This window comes from Phasianus colchicus, chromosome 19 (assembly GCF_987193195.1).
Source record: "Phasianus colchicus chromosome 19, bPhaCol1.hap1.1, whole genome shotgun sequence".
Lineage (NCBI taxonomy): Eukaryota > Metazoa > Chordata > Aves > Galliformes > Phasianidae > Phasianus > Phasianus colchicus.
Window position 1 is genome coordinate 11287786 of NC_143454.1, and position 26384 is coordinate 11314169.

Sequence of the window (26384 nt, forward strand, 5' to 3'; positions counted from 1 at the left end):
AGTTATAAATAGGACTAACAGCTGAGAAAACATTACCCAAATACTTGCATCCTTCACTGTGGTGCTTTATTTTGGCATTCATTTCAAATCGCATTTATGAAACAATGCATATGAATTTCTGCAGCTCACACAGTGCAGGACAACACGCTCTGTGGGTGAGGCCCAATGCTGTTCTAGTAGAGCAAAACTTAATTTTGTTCTGCACATTCCTAAGAAGAGTTAATCATGAAGTCCATTCTTATGTATCCTCAAAGCTCAAAGACTCTGATGTCAGTCACTGTCTGCTGAAATGACTGATTTCTACTCATGCTCTTTTCCCAGTTTTATTCTTAGCACTACAAAATTATATTTTTCTACATGCAAAAGTTGGACATCCATGGAATGAAAGTTGTCTAACAGTGTTCTTAGTTCCAGTAATGCAAGATTTCACATTCAATAGCAGTTCCAACTCATTTTTCAGGGTTAAGCAAAATAAATATTCAGGAACTTTAAAAAACATGTAACATGCCCCTCTCCTCTCCCCCACATGCCCAATTTTACTATGTATAAAATCTTTGCTCACGTAAGATTTCTACTCTATGTTAATACTTTTAAAGCTTATAAGCAACTCCTGTGGTGCTAAAGAGTTAATACTTTGTAGTGTGGTCACTGTAAACAAGCACAATTTCAGCTAAACAACATTGCTTTCAGAGACACAGGGCTTTGCAGGTGTGAGCAATAATTAAAGGTTTCAGCACATCTACCTGGGTGAGGTATTTCTGCCTCCTATTCCAAGGAGGAAGGCCTCTCTACGGAGTGCAGAAGAGCTCATTAATGAGGCTAATTAGGTGTAAAGGGGGTAGAGTCTGGCATCAGCTGCAGCTTATAGAAGCTAATCATTAAGCTTTGTAATCTCCACCCCAGAACAGCAGATGATCATGTTCCTAGGTGACCAATGTTGCTAAGAAAATTTCCAGCACCTGAGTACCTGACCAAATACTTTCTGGTAATGCTAACAATTCTCTTAACTCTCGCCAAGCCAGAAAGTGGGCTCAACGTCATTTCTTCACATATTAGGTTTCTAACAACAACTATCCACACAGATCTGAACTTTACATGAGGTCTATAATGTAGTTAATCTCTGAATTACAAGAAGTCATGATATCAACAATATATGGAAGGATCACTAGAAAATATTGATTGGTGGAGCAATGTGCAAGAACAACACAGATAAGAGCAATAATGCTTGAAAAAGAGTGATCACATAAACCTCCTCCTCAATGTTTGCAAGTTCTCCCTGTAATTTCTTTGCACAAAGCAGAGAAGTTACAATACCACAGGGATGAAAGCCTTGTTAATAAATATGTAAAATAAGGATTTCGTTGTACTCATCTAATTTGAAATGAGAAAAAGGACATAATTTCCATGGAGAGAGAATACATGAAAGCAGAGCTCAGTCTGGAACTTGTTTTTTGCAAAATGAATTGTAAGGATGGCAAAGTATTGCAGCACCTCAACGTGAACACTTGAGTTGAACAGGCCAAACAGGCTCCTTCCAGGTAACCTGCTGCTGTCCTTTTTTTCTCTAGTTTAATTCAGCCTGCAAAAATCCCAAATTCTTAGATTTGAATTCAAAAACATCAAAGAGTATTTTTCATTGCAATTATTTTACTACTTGATCACAGGGTTTGTAGAGAAAGATTTTTTTTTTAATTCCTGGTATCCACATGATTTCCGCTCCCAGAACTTGCAAGGCAGTTTTACATTAATTCCCCTCAAAAAGCATTCTACTAAATTGTGTAACTCTGAGTCCTGTTTACCTGGAATCTCTCTGGCAAAGTACCTCCACCTATTCTCCCCATGGAATACATTGAAAAATGTACATATGTTGAACACACCGAATAATGCACTAAAAAATGCTGACAAGAAAAAACTTTGATGAGTTTTATATATTTATATAGCTTGGTAATTTTATTAAGTTTATATTTAAATAAAAATTTACGTAGAATTTTTTCATCTATAGTAGATAGCCATTAATATTTTTGCTAATACAATATTTGCTGTGTATCAGAAAAATACGCTGTCCTATTATTGCATGCAATGGTAAACAAAACACTGCACTGCTTTGCAAGCACACCTTACTCCATCTTCTGGAATGCCTCAAGACTCCAAATGACAGCATCCCTCCAAAACCACTGGCTTCCTCACAACCTTTTATCAGCTGCTTGTACCATGCACAGAAAAGATTAGCATCAATAAGAGAGATAAGAACTAGGTCTAGACAGACGTTCAACATTTTAAGTGTAAGAATGGGAGCCTGCCTAATCGCTATCAGTAACACTTCTTCCCTTTCTGCTGCAACAGGACCCAACTGCCTGCACCATGGCTGGGCATACTGGCCACAGAGAAACTTCAAATACCTAATAACACAAAACATGCAAGCAGGAAGAAAATCTAAAGGAATCCTCCTTAAGGAGAACCTGCAGATGTTAGTAACTGAAATAAAGTAAATCATGGTACACATCGTAACAATGCCCCTTAAATCACCTCGGTCACCAGCACTGCATTATGTGCCTGACTACCTGTACTACATATATTGTCACATCTATTACATTTATTATATTTGCAGTAACTCACCTTTGCAGGTCCTCGAATTGCTCTTGAAAGAATATTAAACTAAGATCTCTGAAGCATATTATTTACAACACTTGAGTTTTCAAGAAAAGCTATATAGTTTAAAGGGTGCATTTTCCAACTAAGAAACTAAGCTGTAACTTTGTATAGGTCACCAGATTGCAAAAGTGATTAGATCAAGGTAATGCTTGACTCTCATTGTCAATGGAATGTAGAAAACCACTCAGTTTATTCTGTTTGCCTTTACTAACTGAAGCTTAAGGATTGGAAAGAAAAATCCCCTGCAAAACCAGAAAACGTGCAAGTATCACTGAGGTCATAAGGGCTGCAGCATATTAAATATGAACTCCCTTGTCCTCATATTACTTGTGGACTTTGAGCTGCACAGATTAAATTATGGAAGCTGCTCACAGGTGGCACCAGCTCTCATTATCAATCAGGGTATGGCTGAACACATCAAAATAACAGACACTGATAATCCAAGACTCTTCTCAACATGCATTAAAAAAATATCTCAATAATAACCAGCACCTTCTCTTACAACAATGCAGAAATCATTTGAATTGGATGACAGAAATACTTTGTAACCTGCACTACACTGCTTTTAATAATTCTGCAGACATATAAATAAAGAATACATTGTGTAATAAAGGATTAACAAAAGCCTTCAGATAAGCCCGTTCCCCAGTATTGAAGGCACTGTGGCTTCAGCTTCTTATACTCCAAAAGGATGGGTATACAAGAAGCTCTGAGAAAGTATACAGGTATTCAAGACCAAAGGTGCAACACCATTTCTTAAACAGTACCATAAAATCTTCTGAAACAAACTTGTTATCGAAGTACCTGATTGTATCATAGGGAGCTGGGATGGCAGTGCCTCATCCACTGTGTCAGAAACAAGTTGTTGCTTTTTCTTTCTAACAAGTTACATCATACTCAAGCAACAGCATTTCTCATGGTTGATCCCCAAATTTAGGATAAGGAGAGGAAAAAAAAAAAAGAAAATTGCAGTTTTAGTAAAGAAATGCCATAACTGATCACATGAATAGGCTGTCTCCCTGGTTATCTGTCTCCAGTGGATCCACAAGCAGATGCTTAGAACATACCGGGAAGGTAGAAATCCTGAATGTTATTTCTCTACTATCTGAAGAAATTCAAGGAGTCTCCTGTCGCCTGTGTATTAAATAAACCCAAACAGAGTTTCTCCAATGTCCCCTAAAGCTGATACAAAGTTCCTTAATATCATGCCCTAAGGTTCACCCAGCACACCTGCTACCTATTGTACCAAGAAAAGCCTCCCCCTGCTTGCTTCAGACCTTCCTGTTACAAACCCTCATCAATTTGTCCTGTTTTTCATATGGGAATAAACAAAATCACCCCCTATCCACTTCCTCCAAATCGTCCGAGAGACCCTTTCCTGCAAATAAGATTACAAAATTGGCTGACGTGCACAGAATCTCTAATATTTAAATAATTAGATTAGGCTTTTTATTGGGAAAATGTGCAAAAATGACATCTGTAAGCAAAAACTAGGTGTGTGAACAATCTAAGTATGTGCTAGTGCATGAATTGAAGAGCGGAAATGTAACCATACAACAGTCTAAGAATACTGTGTTTTTGTCAGTGATGACAAACTTTGTCTCCCCAAGGTCTAACTGGCCACTACAGCTATACATGTCCCAAGCTTGCTCTTCAGGGCTGGGAAAAAGCATACAGAGTGGCTCTCGCATTTGGCACTATTTCTGCATTGTTTTAATGTTTCTGACAAGTGCTCCATTGTTTCTTAGTCATTTCAACACTTCATTTCAGTAATTAGCTGTCAGAGAAGGCCCAACAGCAACTTAGTGTTGTCTGCTCAAATCACATTAATGAAATGCAATCCACTCAAACGTCCTGAAAGCATATCTGTAATTGTGTTAAATGGAGAGGCTGGGGACATCAACAAACTTCAACTTCTGAACAGGGCATTATGATCGAGTGCATGAATCCATTATTTCTTAGGGATCTGACAACCAATTAATACTACAGAGCTTCCTATGCAATGATAAGGACTGATGTTCTAACACTGTTTTGAATTTTTTAAGCATAAAAAGTGATTTTTTAGACTCTGGGATATCAAAGTAAAAGCTGTGTCTAATGTGTGTGAATACAATGTCCTTAAAGACAGAAGAGCAAGAACTGCAGGCTGCAGTGTCATGGAATTAGTTTTTATATTTAGAGATTCAGTCTCCGCATGACAACTAAATGTGGGATACCCATTGTATTCATTACACTGAACATAAGTATAATCAAATAAACCCCATAATCCTTATTAAATACATAGGCTTTTAAGGCTTCTTATATGGCTATTGTAATCAGCAGTCCAAAAGAATACAAAACACAATTGATTTCTTCTGTTTGAGAACTTGCCAGTCAAACTGCTGCATCATTTTCTCCTTCACACATCACCAAAGACTTCCAAAGAACAGCATTTGGACAAGATGAAAAACAAGAAGCAAGAAAAGACGTAGGGGAAATGTCCTGTAGGTATAATAGACTTTGGAAAATGTTCACATCAGTTATGACTGCAAAAGAGCAACTGAAATTTAATTAAAATTGAGCACAATATAAGCTATGGCAAAATAATTAATAGGAAACATAATTTTTAGTGCAGTTATGATGCCTGGAATTCTGGCTAGATGTAATGCTTTTTGGGGAAAATATTTACATATGTGTTACATCTGAAAATTATTTACCTGAACTTATTTACGTGAACTTCATTGCCTGAATTAAGCTTCTGTCAGAACTAATTTAGAAGAATGCAGCACTTTACGAATATTGCTGGTTGGGTGCTTTTAATTACAGTAAATATGCTGGAAAAATTATCAAGAGCACATCCAAAGAGCTTTATTCACCATCACCCAATAAAAACTAACCATTCTCACAAGATTCCAGCACAAGGGACACATCAGTAACTTAGTTACTAATTTTCAGGCCACTATGTAATATAAATGTAAATGACAGCATTCTCATTTTTTTGACTGCCTTTCAAGTGTTGAATATAAAATATTTGTATGTGTAAGAATAAAAGCATCTCTGAGAACAGTGTTCTTTATTTCTTATATTTTTACTGGAGAATTTGGTCGACAAGTGCAGGATGAACCTCACTATACAAATACAGAGAGATCCTTAATAAAGGCAAATCAATCCTGTTTGTAATTCCTATAAATTGCTTTTATTTTCACCAATAATCCCTGCTAAGAACCAATGTTCTAAAGACACAGATTTTAACCACAGCTCTGAGAACTTCACAAAAAATAATCATTTGATACATCTTTGACTTTCAGTGAACAGTAGCACTAAGCAACGTATGTTGCTCCTCAGAGCTCTTAAAGCGCATTCAGAGCAAAGACCTGCCATCCTCACTCTGCATCACTGTTAAGACTGCATGTTGTATAACTTGCTATCTGAGTAATATTGAATGCTAAATAGAATGCTTCAAGAGAGCAACATCAGTAACAAGCCTTTTAATTTTAGAATGAACAACATCTATGTATGTGTATATAAAACAGGCATATGGTTCTCACACAAGATACACAATAAAATTTCTTATATAAATCGCGTAACTAACTTCTATCTTGGAATTTATTCAAATGAGAACTACACTATAGACACAAAAGTAACCTTTAAGGAGTTAAAATGTCCTCAAGTACAAGTCAAGTTGAAACTTATTTAATTAGGTTCTGTATTTGAAAAAATGAAATAAATTCTTTCATTAACTAAACCAAACTCCCTTAAAGGCAACAATATGTTCCCTCTCTGTCAGGACAGAGCGCAATGAAATCTTTATTTTAATTGGGGTTAGCTACAGGGCCATTTGGCTTCAGATGCTTTGTTTATCAGCCCTAAGCTTTACAGCTTAGCCAGTACTTGAAATATTTTATCACAGAATGATTTCATTAAAAAAAAAAAACAAAAACAAAAAAAAAAAAAAAAACCTCTTCCAAGTGGTTTTACACAGAGATCATTTTAAATACACATTTCAAAACCTGAAGTCCAAGCCAAAGGTTTCTCAAAAGAAAATACTGATTTCCCTTTGCATTCTTGTGATGTAAGTGTCCTCTATAAATGCCCAATTTTAAAGACACCTATATCGTGCCCTTCCCTAAGCAACCCTGTGAAGATGCGGCTGTAGAACAACAGATCTCCCCACAATGCCCACTGCAATGAGGCAACCAGCACAGCTCATTCTTGTCTTTTGTCACAGCACACATCTCTTACCCCAGACAAAATGCCTTACACCACGTATAGCCACGCTTCATACCTTAGCAGTGCTGCAGGAAACAAGGAAGGCCTTGCAATGCACGGAGCTGAGAGGCAAACCTCTTACAAGAACAAAACCACGCTGTAGACACAACTCATTCCAATCACATTTCCATTTGTTTTCTGAACATTTTTGAACTAGCATGAAGACCTTGTGATCTGAAAAGCCTCGAGTTGATCATGCTTGTTTAAATAAAATACAAAAACAAAGCAATGAATTCTTATTCAGTAGATGATACCTTTTTCCTAGATTACACTAATTTATAAGTATCAGCATGTTCAGTAAAACACAGTTATTGCAAATATTCTGGAAAGCAGTAATCACAGGAATGGAAAGTGAACAGGGACTCTACAGAAACACAGCACCAATTCATCCCAAACTGCTGCTAAAATTAATGCAACAATCCAAAATTTCCGTTTCACCATGAGGATCAAACAATTTTGGATTTATTTCTTATGAAACCTTTAAGCCTTGGGAATGTTCCTAAAACAATAAAACTCCCCTCTGAATCCGATTTCCACAAATTAAATACAGTACTATGATATTTTCATATCACTAAAATCCAATCTGTCAAAGACAGACTTCCTCTTTTCCAAAATTTTAACAACTGTTTCATGCAATTCCCAGCTTTTATTCTGGAGGATACTGAGGTTAAATTGCCAATAGCTATATACAAATTATATGCTACAGCAAGATACATCAATTATTTAAGAAACACAAACTATGCCAATACTATTTTACTGAGTCCAGTTTAAGAAATTTTCTTGCTTTTTCAAACAAATGCACTGCTTTACTTTCATCCGCAGTGATAAAAGCATTATAGCTGAATGTGACAGAATAAAGCTTAATTTAAAGAAATCACTGAGTTCTGCGCTTTGTATTTATGTTACCCTAAAGAAAATACAACTATCTGAAATAAAATGTATAATTCAAATATTTCTTTAATATTTCGTGTTGACAGCCATATGTTTTTCTCTGGATGACTCTTTGCACATCTTCTCAGTACTGTTCCCTCATGAGAACCCCAATGAGATGAGCTGTATGAGCAACTCCTCAGCAGGCATTTTGATTTGAAAGTATCTCTACAATCTTTATACAATTTACATCCTGATCATCTAACAAATAAGTAAAAGACATAAATTGACATCAATATGTATACTTTTCTCTAACGATGCAAACTAATTGTATATCTTTAAACGAGAAAAATGTTTGTTAAAAAAAAAAATCTAGTGAATATACCAACTATTGAGTTCAAAGCAAAAACACCACATGTGTCTAAATAAATATCAAGGAAGTGTCACAGGTAAATGAGGAGAGACCAGGTGAAGTGTGTGTGATGTGTTAATTGTATTCAAAAAAATAATAGAGGCAAGACAGAGAAGCTGAACTTCCAATTATCATAATGGTAGCTACTTCACAACACATTTTCAAACTTGAAAGAGACATTTTAAGCCATAGGAATTCTGAGCAGAATACCTCCAGCTGTGCTCTGCATAAATCTTGCACACTGTACATACACTGTGTATTTAAATACCAAGTAAAGCTATGACTTACAAAATGCATATTTCTGTCACAATAGAATATCTGTCATTGCCAAAAGTTACTCATCATTGAATGAAAGGAACAGAACACAATGAATCAAATTACAAAAAAAAAATGAAGAAACCTTTTCATTTGATGTGTTACTAGACTAAAGTTGTTTGTTTTTTAAAGAACAGCACAGCCCTCTGCAGGGTTTACAGTTAAGATACAGAAAGAAGAAAAACGTGGTGGTCCTCATCGCTGACATGATTTCTGCCCATACAGCTTCCTGGCCATGAGCCAGAGTTTGTCTTTCATTAATGCTCAGTCCATAACAAAATCAACATTTTGGGGGAAAAGGTTGCCCAGTTCTCTGTCAAGATGCACAAGCCAAACCAAAAAAGAGGCTTAGTCCCCTTCTTCATCTTCCCTTGCAGAAGCCTTAAGCAAGTGACGAGTCCCAGACGAATACCCCGGACAGCAGCGTGCCCACCCCTCCCCAGGACTGCAGAGCAAAGTGACAGCATGAGCACTACTGAGGCTTCATTCACATGTGATACTGCTGAGCCCCAGGGCAGCATCAGAATACCTTAATGTGATGCTGAGTTAAAGCACAAGTCTGAATGAGATCAGGTCTCCTATGCTGTCTGTCATGGAAATCAATCACACTCAGCTGTCAATTATGTCATGCATACAAGTGTCTCATTCTGTCTTTACACCTGCATATTTTTTGGCCTTCGCTGAATGAGCTCCATCACTTACGTATGCAAATCATTGCAAATAATTTTGATTTGCTGTCCTTCACTTTATTTAAATACCTCTTTTTGTACTACAAGTTTATGTTTCAAATCTTACAAAATCTGTTATGTGCATGGTGAAAGCCCACAGCAGCATGATTTTTCAGTTAAGTGCTATTAATTTGTCCTTAACCTGTTTTAATATTCTATTTTTTTTTCCATGATTTCATCAAGTTTCCCTGCTACTGAAGACTGCTTTGCAAATCTGCAACCTTTTCTGCCAACTCCTTTTGCAGGAAGCTTCACTGACACTGAGCCATCCAGCTGCTCACACCAGGGAGAATGCAGATTTTCCTCTTCCTCTACTGATCAGAATTGGGTTTTGTTGTTTTCTGTTGATGGTTTTGGTTAGTTGGGGGTGTTTTCTGTTTTTTTTTTTTGGTTAGATTTTTTTTTCTGCCAATACAAAATGCAACTTATTCATAGCTCATTTAAAAAGCATGCAGACACTGAGCGCCTTACACAGAAGCCGAATTCACTGGTTGTGTCATTTTATCCTTGGTGTTTGTTTACTTGCTTCATTGTTCTACTCTAAGTCCCCTGCGCTTTATTAGTTCAGGAAATATCTTCAACTTTTCCTGCCTGGCAGCATTTGCACACTGCTTCATTGCTTGCTGAGGCTGTGCACTCTCAATTATAAGTAAAGTATCAGGAGAAAACGCGATAAAAGCAAAGGCTAAAAGTAAGACAAAAACTAACAAAGGCTTGAAACAATTTGAGGAGAAACAAAAACAAATGTATAAAATAGTACAAAAGCCAGAGAATCAGGTGTGAAAGGCACAGAGGAATAATTTATCAGCTGAATGTACCAATCCTCCCCCAGTGAAGCTGAAATATCATGGTTCTGCTCCTCACTTTACAACTTCCCCTGGTAATAGGCAGATCTGGGGGCTTTTGAACTGATGCTTTTATTTCTCCAGCACCAAGGCAGAAGACCCTCAGCCCGACCCCACCCAGCCTGACAGCTGCACGTGTAACATCTGCAAAGGCTGCAAAGTCACTCATACAACAAAACACAAATGCTGCTGTTCAGCACGCTCACAGGTTCCAACAAAGCTAATGCAGAAACTTCAATGTCAGCATGTCCAGGTAAACACTGATAATCTCAAGAGCAGCCTTGTGAAGTCAGGCCTCAGAAAATCACATTCAAAGAAACTTCATCTGATGCTTCTCTTTGTGCACCTAAGATGCACAGAACACGATCCCTACATTTCCATTCAACCATTTTTGGTTTTGCTCTGTAACACATAGTGGACAGGAAAGTTTGACTACGTAATCTAGGGTAGAAATGCCCTTCATGGAAGTTTAAGTTTTCCTATGTTTCCTATGTGCCATTCCCAGCGAGCTGTGATAACTTTTCTCAAATATAATTTTTTATTACCTTTCATTCAGAATCTTAGTGATTTTTAATTCTCTTGTCATTCCTCCCCCTGCTGTGGTACACAGAACAGCAGAGCACAGTACCTTATCTCAGTTTTGAGGGTATAAAAAAATTGTAATTACCTCAAACTGTTACAAGATATTAGAAATAATCACTTTAAGTTTCATTACATACATTTATATATAAAAAAGATGTAGAATATTAAATACCTTTTGAAGAACCATAAGTGTTATTAGGGGGAAAAAAAGCCTTTTTAAGGTATAAAACAGCACAAGTAAAGGCTGAAGTCTGTCTACAGCAATAGTATTGCTCATAGGGAGAACACAGCAACAGGACTGAAATGCAAATGCAAATTACTTGGAAACAAAACAAAACAATATTTCTCCAGTATCTAAAAACGCTTTTCCACAAATCACCACAAGGTCTTCTTACTAGGAAAAAAGTGTCAATTCCAGAATATAAAATAATTCAATTTATTTCCACTTTCATAATGTAAAAAAAATCAGGTTTTATACTCTGTCACTTTGCACTGCTATCAGTAAAGCCAACGAGCTGAGATTGGGGAATTACCATCATATAGGCACTACTGGACTGTCCATACAGGCACACAGCGGAGAGCTGAGATGACAGCAAGCAAAATAAAAATGCAAAACTATATTGGACATAGATGCTGTCTGAAAAAGATCACAACAAAACTGAGAGGGAAGTGCTTTACTTTATATATGCTTCTGCTCACCGTTTGTCCTGCAGTGTTTTTTTCTGAGCAGTTTGTACACACACAACCTGTTCAGCAGCACACTTCCTTAATTGGTTTTTCTATCTGTGAACAAATGCTCCTACAAGACTCTGGCATAACAAGACAACTCTCATGAAAAGGATCCATCTGCTCTGTGTACAGTGCATATCTTTAAAACTTACATCTGGAGGAAAAAAAAAAAAGTAACATAAGTGGTAGTTATATGGAAGTAACTGAGTTGTGGCAGTTCCTGGGAGCTGGAAACAACTGTTTGCCCTTGCACTGAGTAACTTTAAAATAAATAAAATTATTTTAAAAATCACCATGGCAACAATGAGACTTCACAGAAGATAAAGCATCAACTGCTACAAAGCATTTTCAAAGTGAATTATGCACCAGTATGTAACACAAACGTTTTGTGCTCCTGCATACACATATTCCAACAAAACTTCCAGTCAGACAAATCTGGCATTCGCTCCTTTACTCTGCATCACAGGTTATCTATTCTGCTTTTCTGACATCCGTCCCACTTGGATCTCATGGCTCTGGAATTGTTAAAGGAAATGACAGTGCCTGTCTGAAAAAGAGACTGATATAAAATAATGCACTGGCCTTACGTCACAGCATCACATTGCTGCTTTGATGTGTATCAATGTTTCATTGTACTTCTTGTGATTCCCAGAAGCATTAAAATTCTAAGAGGTGCAAAAACAACAACAAAAAAAAAGATGACCGAACTATCCTCAGAGTATGAAAAATCCTTATTGCGATACTGGCCCAGATTCTAAGGAGGGAATTCGTCACAGGAATGGAATCAAAGTTAATACCTACTTACAACTGGTAAGTCAACAACACATCGGAAGTATCTTACACTGTGAAATCTTAACACCAACACTACATTAGAACTGGAGCACATCTTCATGCTGTGTGCTGCAGGGGCACTGGTGGAAGCAGGGCCAAGAAGGCTGTGTGCCCTGCAGACAGGGGAGCTCAGAGGCCAGCAAACTGCCGAGGGAAGTGCCATTGAAACCCACGTCTCCAGAGGTGTGGGCACACAGCAGTGCAGACATATGACTGCTATCTTTACCAGACTGGATAACAGAAACTGTCAGCAGAGAACAAGAGCACAGAACAACTCTCCAGGGATGTCTCTGCACTTCTGCAACAAGGCAGGAAAGTTGGAACTGCAATACAGGAGATATCTTTGTTTTATTACATGTTCCTTATGAAAGTCCAATGTCCTGCACTTCCTCCAGATGCCCCTACACTGCTGAGGAAGTATGACAAAACCACAAACTGAAAGGACTCATTTCTTTACAATGAATTGAACGTTACTGTTCTAAAAGAAAACATTTTATTTTTTCTATTCACATTGGTGTTGCTTTTCTTTTTCCCACAATTGCTCACAGAAAATTTGCATTGAAGTTCCAACTATGAAACATAGTAGTGAAGTTGAAGAGAAAACGACCTGCAGCAGCACATAACTGCTGATATCTACTTGTGTTACGAATATTAAAATTAACTGCCTTAGCTATCCATTAAAACATAGCAGCACTCAAGAAAAGCACCTAAATTTTCACCTACTGATAGCAACAAAATAGAAAAGGAACAAAGATCTGGAAACTGAAGTGTTTAGATTATATGGTGCAAGTAAACAAGTTTTCCAAATCTCCCAGCAAAAAAATAAGTTGTATTCAGCATACATAAGGCCTGTTGCAATATCTACTGGAGCGACCACATACACAGAGAGCACACAGCAAAGCGTGTCATTTCAGAAGACTGCCAAACTTGGAGCCTGCTGATGAGCTGCCACACGAGTTCTGGGTGAAAAAGCATCCGCATGGCTTACGTTACCTGTATGGGCACGACAAACCTAAAGCCAAGTCACTGTACTGCATCACACCCGACCTGCTACTGCTTTTAGCGAATCTAGGCAGTGAACTCACCTACACCACAGATGTGATGATGTTTGTTTCTTAACAAAGATCATCAGTGAAATAAGATCCATGAAATGCTGTTGCTAACCGCTAGGTGTCAGCATAACAAAGTGCACAGCCAACACCCGCGGCGCAGATGACAGGTCTCATTGTTCCTCCCCGGTTACCAATACACACAACTTCTAAGTACTACAAACAACCTAAAGGTACGGCAGTATGATAAAAACATCCCCTCCACAAACGGCAAAAAATTAGGTATTTTAAAAAAATCGTTCATTTGAGCAAAGTGTTCACAGTGGCATCACTGCTACAGACTTAAATAACATTCTTAACATTAACAAACTGCATCCATACAGCCAAAGTGAACACACCACTTCTAAAGTGATTTACTGCACCTGACAGCAGCAGAGGTTTATGGAGATGTAAGTACACCACATGTAAGAGATATACTTTCACACAATCCACCTGGCTTAAAGCAATTTCCAGAAGCACGTAAGTGCAGTAGGAAACATAAATGAATCAGTGATTATGTTATATCAACGTTTATGATTACAGTTGCAGTTTGCACTATCTGGATACGTGTTTCCTTGCAGAAGTCATAGCTACTGAACTCCTCAGAAGGTTCAAGCAGCAGTGACTCCCTTTTTGTGCTGGTTTGGATGTACAGTACATAAGATTACAATCTTTGGATTAGAAGTTTCCAGAGTAAGAGCTCATCTAAGGAGATGGAACTGTATGAGAGCAAAGAGCGGTATTTCCAGAGCAGCATCCGAAGTGCTCCACATCAGAAAACAGTGCTTTAAGCTGCAAGATGTCGGCTATGTTCCAAATTGCCAGTGATGATGATTTACTATTATATTCACATTTTCTTTTGGGAACACAGTGAGTACATTTTCTGATCATTTTGCTGCATTATGGACTACTGTGTGCAGCTTTGCTGCATCTTCTTGAGATGTAGTTTTCTAAGAGCTTTGAGTTAACTTTGAAACATGGTTTTTCCAACAGCAACAAAAGTTTCTCAGTAACTGCATTCACTGTTGGCATACTTCAAAATGAAGTTTAGAGTAGTTGTGTGACCCACTCAATACTCTACAAGCTACCTGTGGCAGAACTGGAAACAGAACCAAGGTCATTTGATCCTGATGTGTTCAGCACATGAAAGAAACACTATGTTTTGCAAATTATTTTTACATAGAACATGATATTAAAATTTATAATCAGAAATAAGATTTTTAACATATAAAATGACTTGGGAAATAATGCTTTGAAATTTTCACCTCCTGATCCTTAGAATTACATTTTATAATATATCTGTGCAATTATGTTTACATGTCTTCTTTGATGAAATCATATACAAACGAAATTTCTTCTACTTCCTGAGGTTAGCTGTCCCTTGAAGTTGCTATTTCTAGGGATGTGCCATTGTCAACTAATTTGGAATGTTCATCTTTAACATTCAGCCTTCAAAATACCAGATGGTATTTCCAGAAAAGCAATTTAAATTTTTATTTTTCTTCACGAATTCCTTAACTAGATAATCTCACACACACCCAGGCAAAGCACACACCAATATTCCCAGAGTTGCCTGGCAACTACTGGGAGGAGCATCAGAGAACAAGACGGCCCATGTAAATAAAGGGAAGTCTCCCTGACATCTTTGTTATTTATATGGACACCAATTCAAATATCTGCCACTATTTCGCCTCTGAAAGCACAATACCACCCAACTGTGCACATACAAGTTGATGCTATTCATTTTTTCCCCCACATACACCATACATGCATTTCCCCAAGTAAGAAGTGGAAGGAATCACGCTGATTTCAAAAGTCCTTTTTGAACCCTGAACATGCCTTCTTGGAGTGATGCTTATTTGATGGTGGTAACGAGACTCTAAAATTCAGACTGAGTAGTTTTTCCCTTTGGCACTAAGAATAACATGTAAAACAACAGAAATGATGAATTTTAATAACAGAAACATCTTCAACCCCAAGAAACACTATGCCAGCCATCCAACTTTCTTTTACACAATGATTAAAATTAGATGGGAGAGTACTAATAATGTCTGGCACGTAGACAAATAGTCTTCATAGAAAAGCAGAACGCAGAATATACCTTTGTTCAACTAGCAAACCTGCATTCTCATTCTCCTCATTCACCCTCCCCATGTACACTCAGAATGCATTTTAGCATCACTAGGGGTATTCAGGCTCTCCGCAGGTACCACCAACTTTCTGCTCTACCTCCAAATGTTTGTGGATGAGAGATGATGACATTAAGGCAAGAGTATGGTTTCCCCTCTACAGGCATCCTCTGAAGCAGCCAGTAGTCTAAACAGCAGTAGATCAAATAAGCCTGTGACCATCATACCGAGATTTGTCACTGCATATGCTTAAATCTCCCCTGGCTTAGATTAGAGATGGGGACAGAATGTATGTGGCACTTTTTGGAAGTGTTCTGCAGAACACTCTACATTTATTATTTTTATTTGTCCCATTTCCCGTATTTCCGGAATGCATCTCACAAATTATAGCTCCATGCTCATCACACCATTTCTGACACCTTGACTCTGTCTATCAGCTAATGCACACACATTTTAAGAGAAACCTCCTATGTACCTCACAGAAATGTCACAAAACATGGAAACAAGTGAATTTGGCTGGAATTACTTGTATTTAAGTCCACGAAGCCCTTGCAGTAAGCCAGGAGCAGATGCCTCTCTAGAAGCAATAAAATAAAGGATCAAGTACTAAAAAATCTTTCCCCCGCTCTGATGGCACAGAATCATTGTTAACTACAGATCAGCTTTGAACCAGAAGCACGAGATTAAATTTCCCTAAGAGAAAGTTTAGTGTCAGTAGTTTGAACCCCAGACATTTTTTTTTGTAAAAGCACAATTTCTTTATTAATTTTTACTATCTTCTTAAACCCCATGATTCCATAATTTGCATTTATTTGTTTCAAATTTACCCACATATCACATTAAAAGAAACAAATCTTTCACTGCCTTTAAAAACAGAACAGCGAATACTGAGGTTTTGCTGAGAGAGAAAATGGTCAGCTGTGCAATGGCTTCCCATGATCATCAATGAATACATTTTTATCATCTTTTTTCTAATTTTATTCTCTTCTAAAGGAAGTAACTCCCATCCCTCTCCTGTGAGACGTTTTCTCCCTGTGTGACTGACCACGCTTGTTGCATTTCTTTATTAGTTGGTCATCCAGGTGCCAAAGTACAGCCCGCAGTCAGTGGGTTATGTGCTTTGAACTCCTGTCAGTCCCCACCTGCCCACCCCACAGATCCCGACGTCTTCCCCACTTACAGGTTCGATTTTCAATGCGTTTCTGTAGCTCCCGAAGAAAGACGCCTGCGCCTTCAGAAAAGCCCTGGCAACGCCGTCTCCAGTGGTTGTAGAAACTTTCTTCAATCTGTTCTTCAGAGCAGAAACCTGAAATCACACCACCAGTGCAGGTGACTCTCGTATCACAAACAGCTTCACACCACGGGACGCAGCTGAAGGAAAAGCTCTCACAGTTACAACCAAAAAGGACACCATTAATTCAGAGTTGAAGCCTCCTGCTCTGAAATCATTCCTCTGCCATTTCTATGGCTACCACGGAACCATCAGGATGACAACAGCTCCATCTCAGCCCTCCCTCCCGCACAAGGCCACCAACACTGTTCTGAAGGCAGCCCATGGAGTTCTGTGCCATCCTTGATTACAGTTCATGACAAAAAAATCAGCTGAATTAAACTTCAGACACACAAAGGTGTTTTTACCGATATTGAGCTGAAATCTGAAGGCCTTTCCTACCATCGCTCTCCCTGAGGCGCTGCCTGACCCACAGGCACGGCTGTGCCCTGCAGCCAGCCACAACCAGCCACAACCGGCCGGAACCAGCTGGAACCGGCTGCAGCCCCACACAGCGGCACCAACACCAACACCTGGCTGCCGGCACCCAGCAGGGCACAGCACAGAGCCCAGCTCCTCTTCCAGCCCCACAGCAGCGCTTGTGTCCCTCAGCAGTCAGTGCGTTCTGTCCCTGGGCGCCCGCCCTGCCCTGCCCTCCACACCAGATGTGTTCTCTGTATACCAGGGCTGAGGCCGTCAAGGGTCGTCCACCGCTGTTCTCTGCACTCAGCTCTGCTCACACACACGAGGAGGCTCTCAGTTTGATAGCTTTACTGGTGCTGAGAGCTGCTGAAGTAAGGTGGTGTACCTGTATGTTATTGGTAGTGACAGGGTTTTCTCTCCCAAACACAGGCCATGAAAGGAGATAAAAAACCTTTCAGAGACGAACATCAAGCTTGCTGAGCCCGTGCCGCAACCGTTATCGGGTTTGTTAAATCATTAACAAATAGTTATGTCAGCAGCAATTTTTTGGTATTGAAGACAGAACTAGGACAAGGTAATTTTTTGAGACAGATCTCACAGAACACCCAGCAATACAAAACAACAATCCGGGTGTTCATTCTGGAAACAAATTCCACCAGTGCTTTTCAAGGAGCTGAGCGCGGTGGGACTCCTTACGCGGAAGGCAGGAAGGAGCCGGCATCCCAAGGGCCACAGAGCCCCACCGCCCTGATTGCACGAGATCACGACTCCTGAAAATGTGTACTACGACTTTAAAGGAACCAATAAAAAGTGAGACTTTCTGTAACTCAAATGCTATTCTGAAAAAGCAGCTTCACACTACAGAACAGATATTGCAGGAGTACAGTTTACAGAACTGGGAGATTCCGCCGCAGTGAACACAACCAACTGTGTTTCCTGACAGTATGAACAATACCTCATAAAGCATACACCAATGGTGCAAATGTTCAAATTAACTTCCAAGACCCTTCCAGAACCTCATCCTCCGCCTCAGAACAAAAAGCTTATTCTGGCCTCATCTGTATCTCCAAAATTTTATCACAAGAGTTTTTTCTGCCTTGGAGTTTTGCTACAAGCTTGCCTTCAGTCATTTGGTTTTAGGAATCAACTGCTCAGAGTTTTAGCTCTCTGGAAAGCACATCACTCACTTGTTCCTTCCAAAGGGAAGGGAATAATTCCTCATCTTGTTGTTAGGTTTTAAATACATAAATATATAAAACTAAATATTGCCACCTGTTTTTATTAAATCAATTTGAAAAAGATTTGCTTTTACTTTTTTTTTTTTTTTTTTTCCTGCAGCTTCAGCTATAGAAGAACTTTCATTACGGCTATTTAGGGTAAGAGAAATAATCAAGAGCATGTCCAGCACTGTTTATAAATCGGGATGCTGTGGCTTATGTCAATGATCCATGCACTAATGAACCTATAAGAACATACTGACATGATACAGGATAAGAGATTCAGTGGAAAGTCTGCCATGTCCCAAAATCAAGCTCACTGCTGTTCAGTGAGATTATGTTTCTCAAGGACTTCTGTTATTCTCAAAGTGTAACAGCTTAATCAGATTTTCAAATATGAACAACACACCAAACTCTTTCGTGCCTGAAGGAGTCTGATGATAGTTGTAAAGATGAAATAGGACTTCATTTCCTGTATTAAGTAAATTGTTTACACGTAGTTCTTAAAAATGAAATAAAACACCTCTAAAACTTCTAAATCCATTTCAAACACTTTTATATGTGGTTTTCTTTAACCATTAGTTTGAAGATAAATAACTTGCAATCTGGGCAGAAGGAAAAGACTATTCTCAGCTGCACAACAAACTGAAAGTTTCAATTTCTCTATAGAACACTGATAGATATTTTGCTTATTCCTTACGCTTTCAGATAATTTGTTCCCTCCTAAGACTAAATCTAACTGTATGATGTCTGTCTTATATATGCACCCATTTATTCCCCCTATCAAGTTATTGCAATAGAAATGTCATAATTTTAAGAAAATTAAATGTAAAGAGACTAACAAGTAAGAGAAAAACAGTTCATTTTTTACTCTGGTAAAAGTTAATACACAGGACCAATTAGATTTTGCAGTACAAAGTTCTGCTAAGTACACAAGTGAAATTACGATTTTCTCTTGCCTAAAAGAAATAGTAGTACTTTTATAAAAACAAGACTGTGACCACTCAATATGAAGATTATTTCTAGCCAAACAGACACATATACATGCAGTCTACCCTGAGAGTGTTTTAAAGAAGATTTTTATACTTCTGGCAGTTCAGGTTTAAAGGTCAGATTTAAACTATCACCATGTTTCAAAATGCAATCTGTGCAATGCAGCATAATGAAATGGTTCAGTAAAGGTGCTAGTGGAAATTCTTTTAATTAGGTCCAAGGCTTTTCAGTTGTCAACATGAATAAAGCAAGAAACATTCTATTGCAAACACAGTCTAAAAAATAAAAATGGATTCACCTTTAAGGGAATGGTTTTCCTATAGAGTTGTAGTTTAGTACTTCTTGCTCTCCTGCAAGCAGTTAATTTCCCACTAAGTGGAAAAACTGTAATACAGGCTTCCCACTTGTAGCAACTTGCTAATGAATGGACAAAACCAAATTACTGACAGCCTAAAATATTCATAGAACAGTACAAATGTACAATCCACAGTCATAAGATATGTAAGATCTTTTTACTGCTGTGTACCGTACATTAGGCATTGCATCACGGCCCCATTTAATAAAAACTCAAGTTGACAGAGTCAGCTTATGTTTTATTCCTTGTAATATGAAGCTCTGGCTACAACTAAGCCTGGAAGATGACACTTATTTGGAAATACATGATAAATCCATAAGGGTTGCATAAAAAAAAATACTACCCCCTCTCTTTGCTATTCCTTGCAACACAGACGGTGGTGTAGGAGACTTGTCAGCAGCAGATGCACTTATTGTAATCACAGTCCTTAATAAATCTCTTTTTTTAATATTGACTATTTTAAAGGAAAGTTACTTCCCAGGGTGCTCTCATGCTGCCAGATTTTCAGCAAACCATCAGAAGCAGAAGGTGATGGAGGGACAATTTTTCACGTTTCAGTTAATCAGTAACTCTGTAATACACACCTTGATTTTCAGGGTCCCAACCTGAATTCTGCTTGCTACCAGGTACTGCCGAGGTAACCAAGGCAAAGAAATGACTTAATTTGGTTCCACCAGAACTGTCTCAATACTATCCTTCTCCTGCAACACAAATGTTAACTGGGAAGACATTTCACTATAGCCCATGTTCCTCTGGACAGTAGGAGAGACAGTAATGAAAGTTTATCCTAGATTGCTGAGAATCAATTGTAGAGGTAGCAATATCACCATCCTGAAACTTGAGTATGGTCCATTACTTCAAACTCCAAAGTAATCATAGGGCTTCAAGGCATTTTACTTGATTTAGAAGGCTGTTTAAGGAAAAGGGGAAAAAATAAAAAGAGCTTTACAATTTTTACACTGGATTAATTACTCAATGGCAAATGCATCACACAGATGTTTGTCCTCACTACTGAAGATAAGTATATTTAATTTAGCAAAGTAAATATAGTGTATATTCAGCAGTGCATGAATTACTTGCTGTTCACACTGAGTTGAAAACTGGCAGAATACTTTGACAAAACAACCATTCATGAGCAATGAAACTGTTGAAGACATTTTTAGTTTCTCAGATCATAAATGTATCTTTTTAGACTGAGATCCATGGAGAGACGTACACTCAGAATCTCCCCATCCTCCCAGGGAAGAAAAAAAAAAATAAGAAAAAGAAAGAAAAAAAAGTATAATGGATTGGCTTTAGAGTCTCCCTGCTGAGATGAACAACTTGATCCACTTACAGTTCCAAACACATGATGCATGAAAGAACTGACAGAAATTCAATTCTTGCAAAGAAGAGCAGCTGCTCTCTAGTGGTCAAAGCCAAATATTAAGCAGTATGAGGGAAAGGAAAAGACCTAGAGGAGAATACTTTATTATCTAGGTAACAAAAATAATGAAACAAAACTAAGTAAGACATAAACAGTGATCCCAAACATTAATTACACAAAGCAACACAATTCAAGTTTAGGCTTTGTTACAACAAATATTAATCCCAGCTGTATTTATATAGCAGTTGTGAAAAAAAAAAAAAAAAAAAAATTACACCCTATATGCTATTTGTGAGCCATGCCAGTTAATTGAATTTGCTGGCAGCACTTCCTCTGCTATGCTCCAAACATCCTCCAAGACAAAATGTAGCTTTTAAATAGACCTGTGGAAAACTGAATCAAGAAATTTGAACTAATAAAACACAACTCTTTACTGTTAAAAAAGTAAAGTAAAAGTAAATAACGAAAGGAAGGAAGTCTCTTAAAATTTACTACATTCCAAAGCTTGAAGTTCTGTGTTTATTGGTGAAGTCTCTTCTGATGTTCTACAGTGCACCTACAACAGCTCCTTTAATGAAGTCTCATAAAGTCTAATATAATACTTGATTGTTGACAAATCATATACATGTTTGAGGCCCAGCACTCACAGACATTTCTTACATAATTTCATGAAATTTACAAGTCTGTCATTTCCCGGGTTGCGGATAATGGCATGAGTGATGACCAGCTGGCAGACTTGGATGCTGGGAGTGAAATCAAAATGAAAAACTATAAAAAGCCAGAAAGATTCATGGAAGTAACTTTTATAGACTAAATACTTGACTAAAGCCAACGTGTTCACAATCAAGACGGACCTTTTATCTACAGCTCACTGTTTTCGAAGAATGGATCACAGATCATAGAGAAATGATGGGATGTCACAGTAGGAGGCACTGGGTATTCACCATTACTTGAATTTTTCGTCAAACAGACCAGCTTATATTGAGCTCCCTGCATATCAATTTTATTTCTCAACTACACATAAAAAGGCATAGATCTAACTGCCAGCATAATATTTTGAACTAGTTAAAAACAAACAAAAAACAACAACAAAAACCCACAGATTTTCCCCTTTTTCTCCTAAGCAGTCACCCTCTGACTCAAAAATATCTTCTTACGCTCTTATTCACATTTCCACTTTTTGTTGAAGATAATTACAGCAGCAAGTAACAAGCTGGATGTATTTTTGCTCAATAAAGGGATACATCAAGCACTAGTGTTACATTTCTATCAAATTATTAAAAAATAAATTACCAGAAGTTTGAATGAGAACAAAAATAAGTTCATTAATTATTTGCACTGAGCACTGATAGAAGTGAATATGAAACAATCCACTTAGTATCAAAGTTCAGGATAAAAAATGCACAATGTTCATCAAAACTCAAGTGAGGTAGAACAGTTTACTCAAAATATTAAGAGCAGCACAATGAGACAACTGAATGTACAAATAGGTCAAATGGATTTACGTTTCTAAGTAATGAAATGGTTGAATAAAATAATTTAATACATACCACATCATTAGGTAGGCTCTGAAGGTCATCAAAAGGGGTTTCCAGTGTGTTGGTGTCTACGTTAAGAATCACTACATCTTCCAGGGCCATGTTTCTCACTTTCTAAAGATAAGCAAATTCAAGAGAAGGAAAAGGAAGGTATAAACACAAGGAGCTAATTCCTACGCATAAAGTACACAACTGACAGCATAACATCATGGTGTTACAATACTCGAACATTTAAAGAAAACACCAACATTCCTGTCTTTCTGTCACCACTTGTGTCATTTTTTCATCTTACAGTGTTAAAGAATTAACATTCTATTTGTGGAAGGAAGTTCCTGAGATTGCTCATTCTGAAATGTTTGAAACCACAAGGTCACTGGTTAAGATTATTCAAGCAAGGAGTTGCTTCAAGTAGCTCTGCTAATGTTCATCTTAACTCTGATACACTGTATTTTGACCAGCTTCCAGCTAAGTAAAGATCTGAAGCTTATTTTTTTGTATTTGTAAGCTAATTTAAATAACAATTACTGTTTTTTCCAGTAGGTAAGAGATGTACAAAGTAAAGGATGCTGCTTGGCTTCCTAATCTTGTGCTGAATCTTGCATCTCTAATGCAGAGAAACAAGAACAATACTTAAGCATTTATTTTAACACTATTTCCACTATCAAGTCAATTGAATCATAGTGTTCTTTTCTTGTTGTTTTTTGTTGTTGTTGTTGTTGGCTTTTTGTTTTCACTAACTGTACACAGTTATGCCCTTTGCAAATTCAGTTTTGTAAATTCAAAATCAGAAGAAGTGTAACTGCAAAATCTGGTGATTAAGGAAATTTCCCACTTCACTGTAAACAAACATTCAAGAACACAAATACTTATTATATGCAGTACTACATGTGTGTTAGCAAGGAAGAAAATGAACATAAACATTCACATTTTTAAATTAAGATTTTGTGGGGTGGAGGGAATTGTTTTCCTTAAAAGAAAGGAACTAGAGCTCTAAAATAATGGCAACGTTGAGCCTTAGGCATCTAAATAATTACCTTCAGTTTTCAAGGCTCAGTTCTCTGTCTATAAATAAAGCTGCTGTGTGGTTATAGCAGTGGTGGGGGGAGAACAAACAAAAAAGCCAATAACTATTAAAAACATTTTGAAGACATTTAAGTTTAGGTCTTCTATGAGGATTTTCTTTAACTTAAATGGAAAAAAACCCTACATTTAATGCTTTCCATACAAAAAGCACAAGTACCACATGATAAACCAAGGTACTTTCCTCTCCATTTCAGGAACCAAAGGTCACTCCCTTGGCTGCATCTGATAAACTCTAAAGCAATCCAGGAGCCTCGCTGCTTCTAGGAGTCCGGAAGCACCAGACAAACTGATTTGCTCCTTCCTGTTTCAGAAAATTAAAAATCTCACATATACTCAGAGGAGTCTAAAAAGCCCATACAAAAAGGTCTTGCAACGTACTTAACTAAAGCCAGAAGCTTGTCAAAATCAAGTGCTAGTAGGACAAGACAGAAGAAATTAAAACCTTCTCTTGATTCCTGCCAAGGAAGCAACAAATGTGCTCCAACTTGTCGATGGGTGTTTTTGTAACTCCAGTGATGATTTCGAACTTTCCCTTCAGCAAAACGTTGGGATTTTCTGCAGCTGTATAGGCTTTTCACAAGCACATATCTGCCAAGGCATATAGTACAATGGGATTCAGTTCCCAATGCATGGACTATAAATGCTGATCACTGTAATCACCTCCACACACGGCTCAGAAATGACTGTATCAGAAAGGCAGGCTAACATTTAAATGCTGTGCTATACCTTTACAGAGTAAAGAGCACAACCTTACTTTAAACACCTCAACAGTCGTATTAAGACGGTGGATTTCCCTACAGACAAATGCTCAAATTTAATAAAACACCAGAGAATAACTTGATTTATAGCATCTCTCTGGCACTGCATTGAAAAAAAATACAGTTTTTCAATGGTCCAGTTGTGCCTTATCCCAGAGAAATGCAGACTGACTGATTCACCACAGTCTGTTTTAGCTATCATTCATATCACTATGCTTTTTAATAAAGATATTATCACATAGATTTAAGGGCTTTTGAAAATAATCAAATGGTTCTTTTGCTAAATGCAGTACGTATCAGCTGAGCTGAACCTGGAAATTAAAGCATTTACTCTGCTGGAATTTCAGTAAAAACTCCAAGCATCCAATTGCTGTTTTCATATTAAATCCCATTGCATACTACACATTGCAACAACATGTAGATTATTTCACAGGTATGCCTTGCAAGTTGTCCCAGTTTTCCCAAATTACAGAAAAGCAGCCACTAAGCTGCATACAGCCATACAGCTGTTTACATCCACATTTCACAACTTCCTGAATATGAAAATGAAATTTACAAACGAGATGATACCTGCTAAATAGAGTGGACTTACAATTGGTACACTCAGATTTTGCAGAAAACGTGGAGAGTAAAACAAGAGGAAATATGAATATTACAGTTTGCTTAACTAAACTTTCTGCACACTAGAGATTTGCTGGGTCAAAAGAAGCGATTCATTGAAACTGAACATCACAGATTACAACTGCAAGCCTTTTTTAACCATCCTTCCTGGACTCCTTGTAGCCATAATTAATCATCTAAACCCAACCAAATCGGACTAACATCTACACCTGCCTTTTATTTTATATGTCTCTGTTTAAAAGAGTAGAGAGGTAAGGAAAGCTGGTTTAACAAGCACACTGAACCCATTGTTTATGGCCTCTATAAACATGGCTTAGTAAGAATTACTGACTTAATCAGAGAGAACTTATCTCCTGGTGAAAAGAGCACTTTAAATTTCAGAAATGGCACCTTTACTGTGAAAATCTCTTAACTTTTCAAACAAACTCCAGGGGGCCTTAAACACTAGGTCAGTAAATAAGCAGCAGTTAGTACAACCTGTCCTGCTCACAAGCAGCCACACTTGGAGTAATTTAAATGTTTTATGTGAAAGTTAGCAAAAACACTGAGAAACTATATAGCAATGTTAAGAGGTGCACCTCTGTTGTACTTGGGTCATATGCTAGAAGAAATATACATCAATAATACTAATACCATTTGTACTAAACGTTACTTTATTTTCACTGTTTACTGCTGGCAGCTTTTGCTGCTTCTCTCATAAAAACCACCGAGTCACACTTAGCTGAACAATGGCATTGGATAGCTCCTCTAAAAAAATCACAGCGCCACGACATGAACCAAACTGACCATGAGGTTTGATGGCCAGACTCAAACAGATCAATATATTGAAAACATTGCAATGGCACAGACAATTCACTTTTCAGTAATTATTTTGAATCTTAAAATAACCCTCATATTTTAATAGCTATTTTGTACATAATATGTGAAGCTATTATGAAAGCATGATTCACTAGTTAAAATCCATTTGCTTAATGACTCGCCTCTAATTAGTTAATAGTTTCCATTTATTTTCTTAAGAACACCACAACACTGCAGACAACAATGTGTCAATCTGGCTGCCAGAAGCAGGAAAGGCAGCGGATATAAAATTTTATTATTTCATGCCCCAACAGCAGCCAGAAGGACTTAATGAAATCACCCTCAGATTTACAACCTGAAGCAGCGATTCTGCAGACAGGCCCGGCCGGGCTGGCTGTGCCCCCTGACCCCGCGCCCCTTTGATCTGGGCACAGCAGGTGGCCCGAGCCCCCCGTGCATCTTCCACTCTTCCGCCACTGCCCCGACCTTGATGTGCTGAACCCTGATCCTGCACAGGTGATTCTCCAGATCCT

General features: G+C 37.9%; 1 protein-coding gene across 9 annotated transcripts in view; it reads right to left on the bottom strand.

Annotated features, from left to right (window-relative positions):
• The window catches only part of DENND1A (DENN domain containing 1A), a 174621-nt gene that overhangs the window by 49505 nt on the left and 98732 nt on the right, over nucleotides 1-26384 (bottom strand). For all 9 annotated transcript variants that reach the window (XM_090121572.1, XM_090121574.1, XM_031601948.2 and 6 more), the window contains exons 12-13: nucleotides 22604-22705; nucleotides 16610-16735 (exon numbers count right to left, since the gene is read on the bottom strand). In XM_090121572.1, the coding sequence (XP_089977698.1) occupies nucleotides 16610-16735; nucleotides 22604-22705 (228 nt within the window). The remainder of the gene's footprint in view (nucleotides 1-16609; nucleotides 16736-22603; nucleotides 22706-26384) is intronic.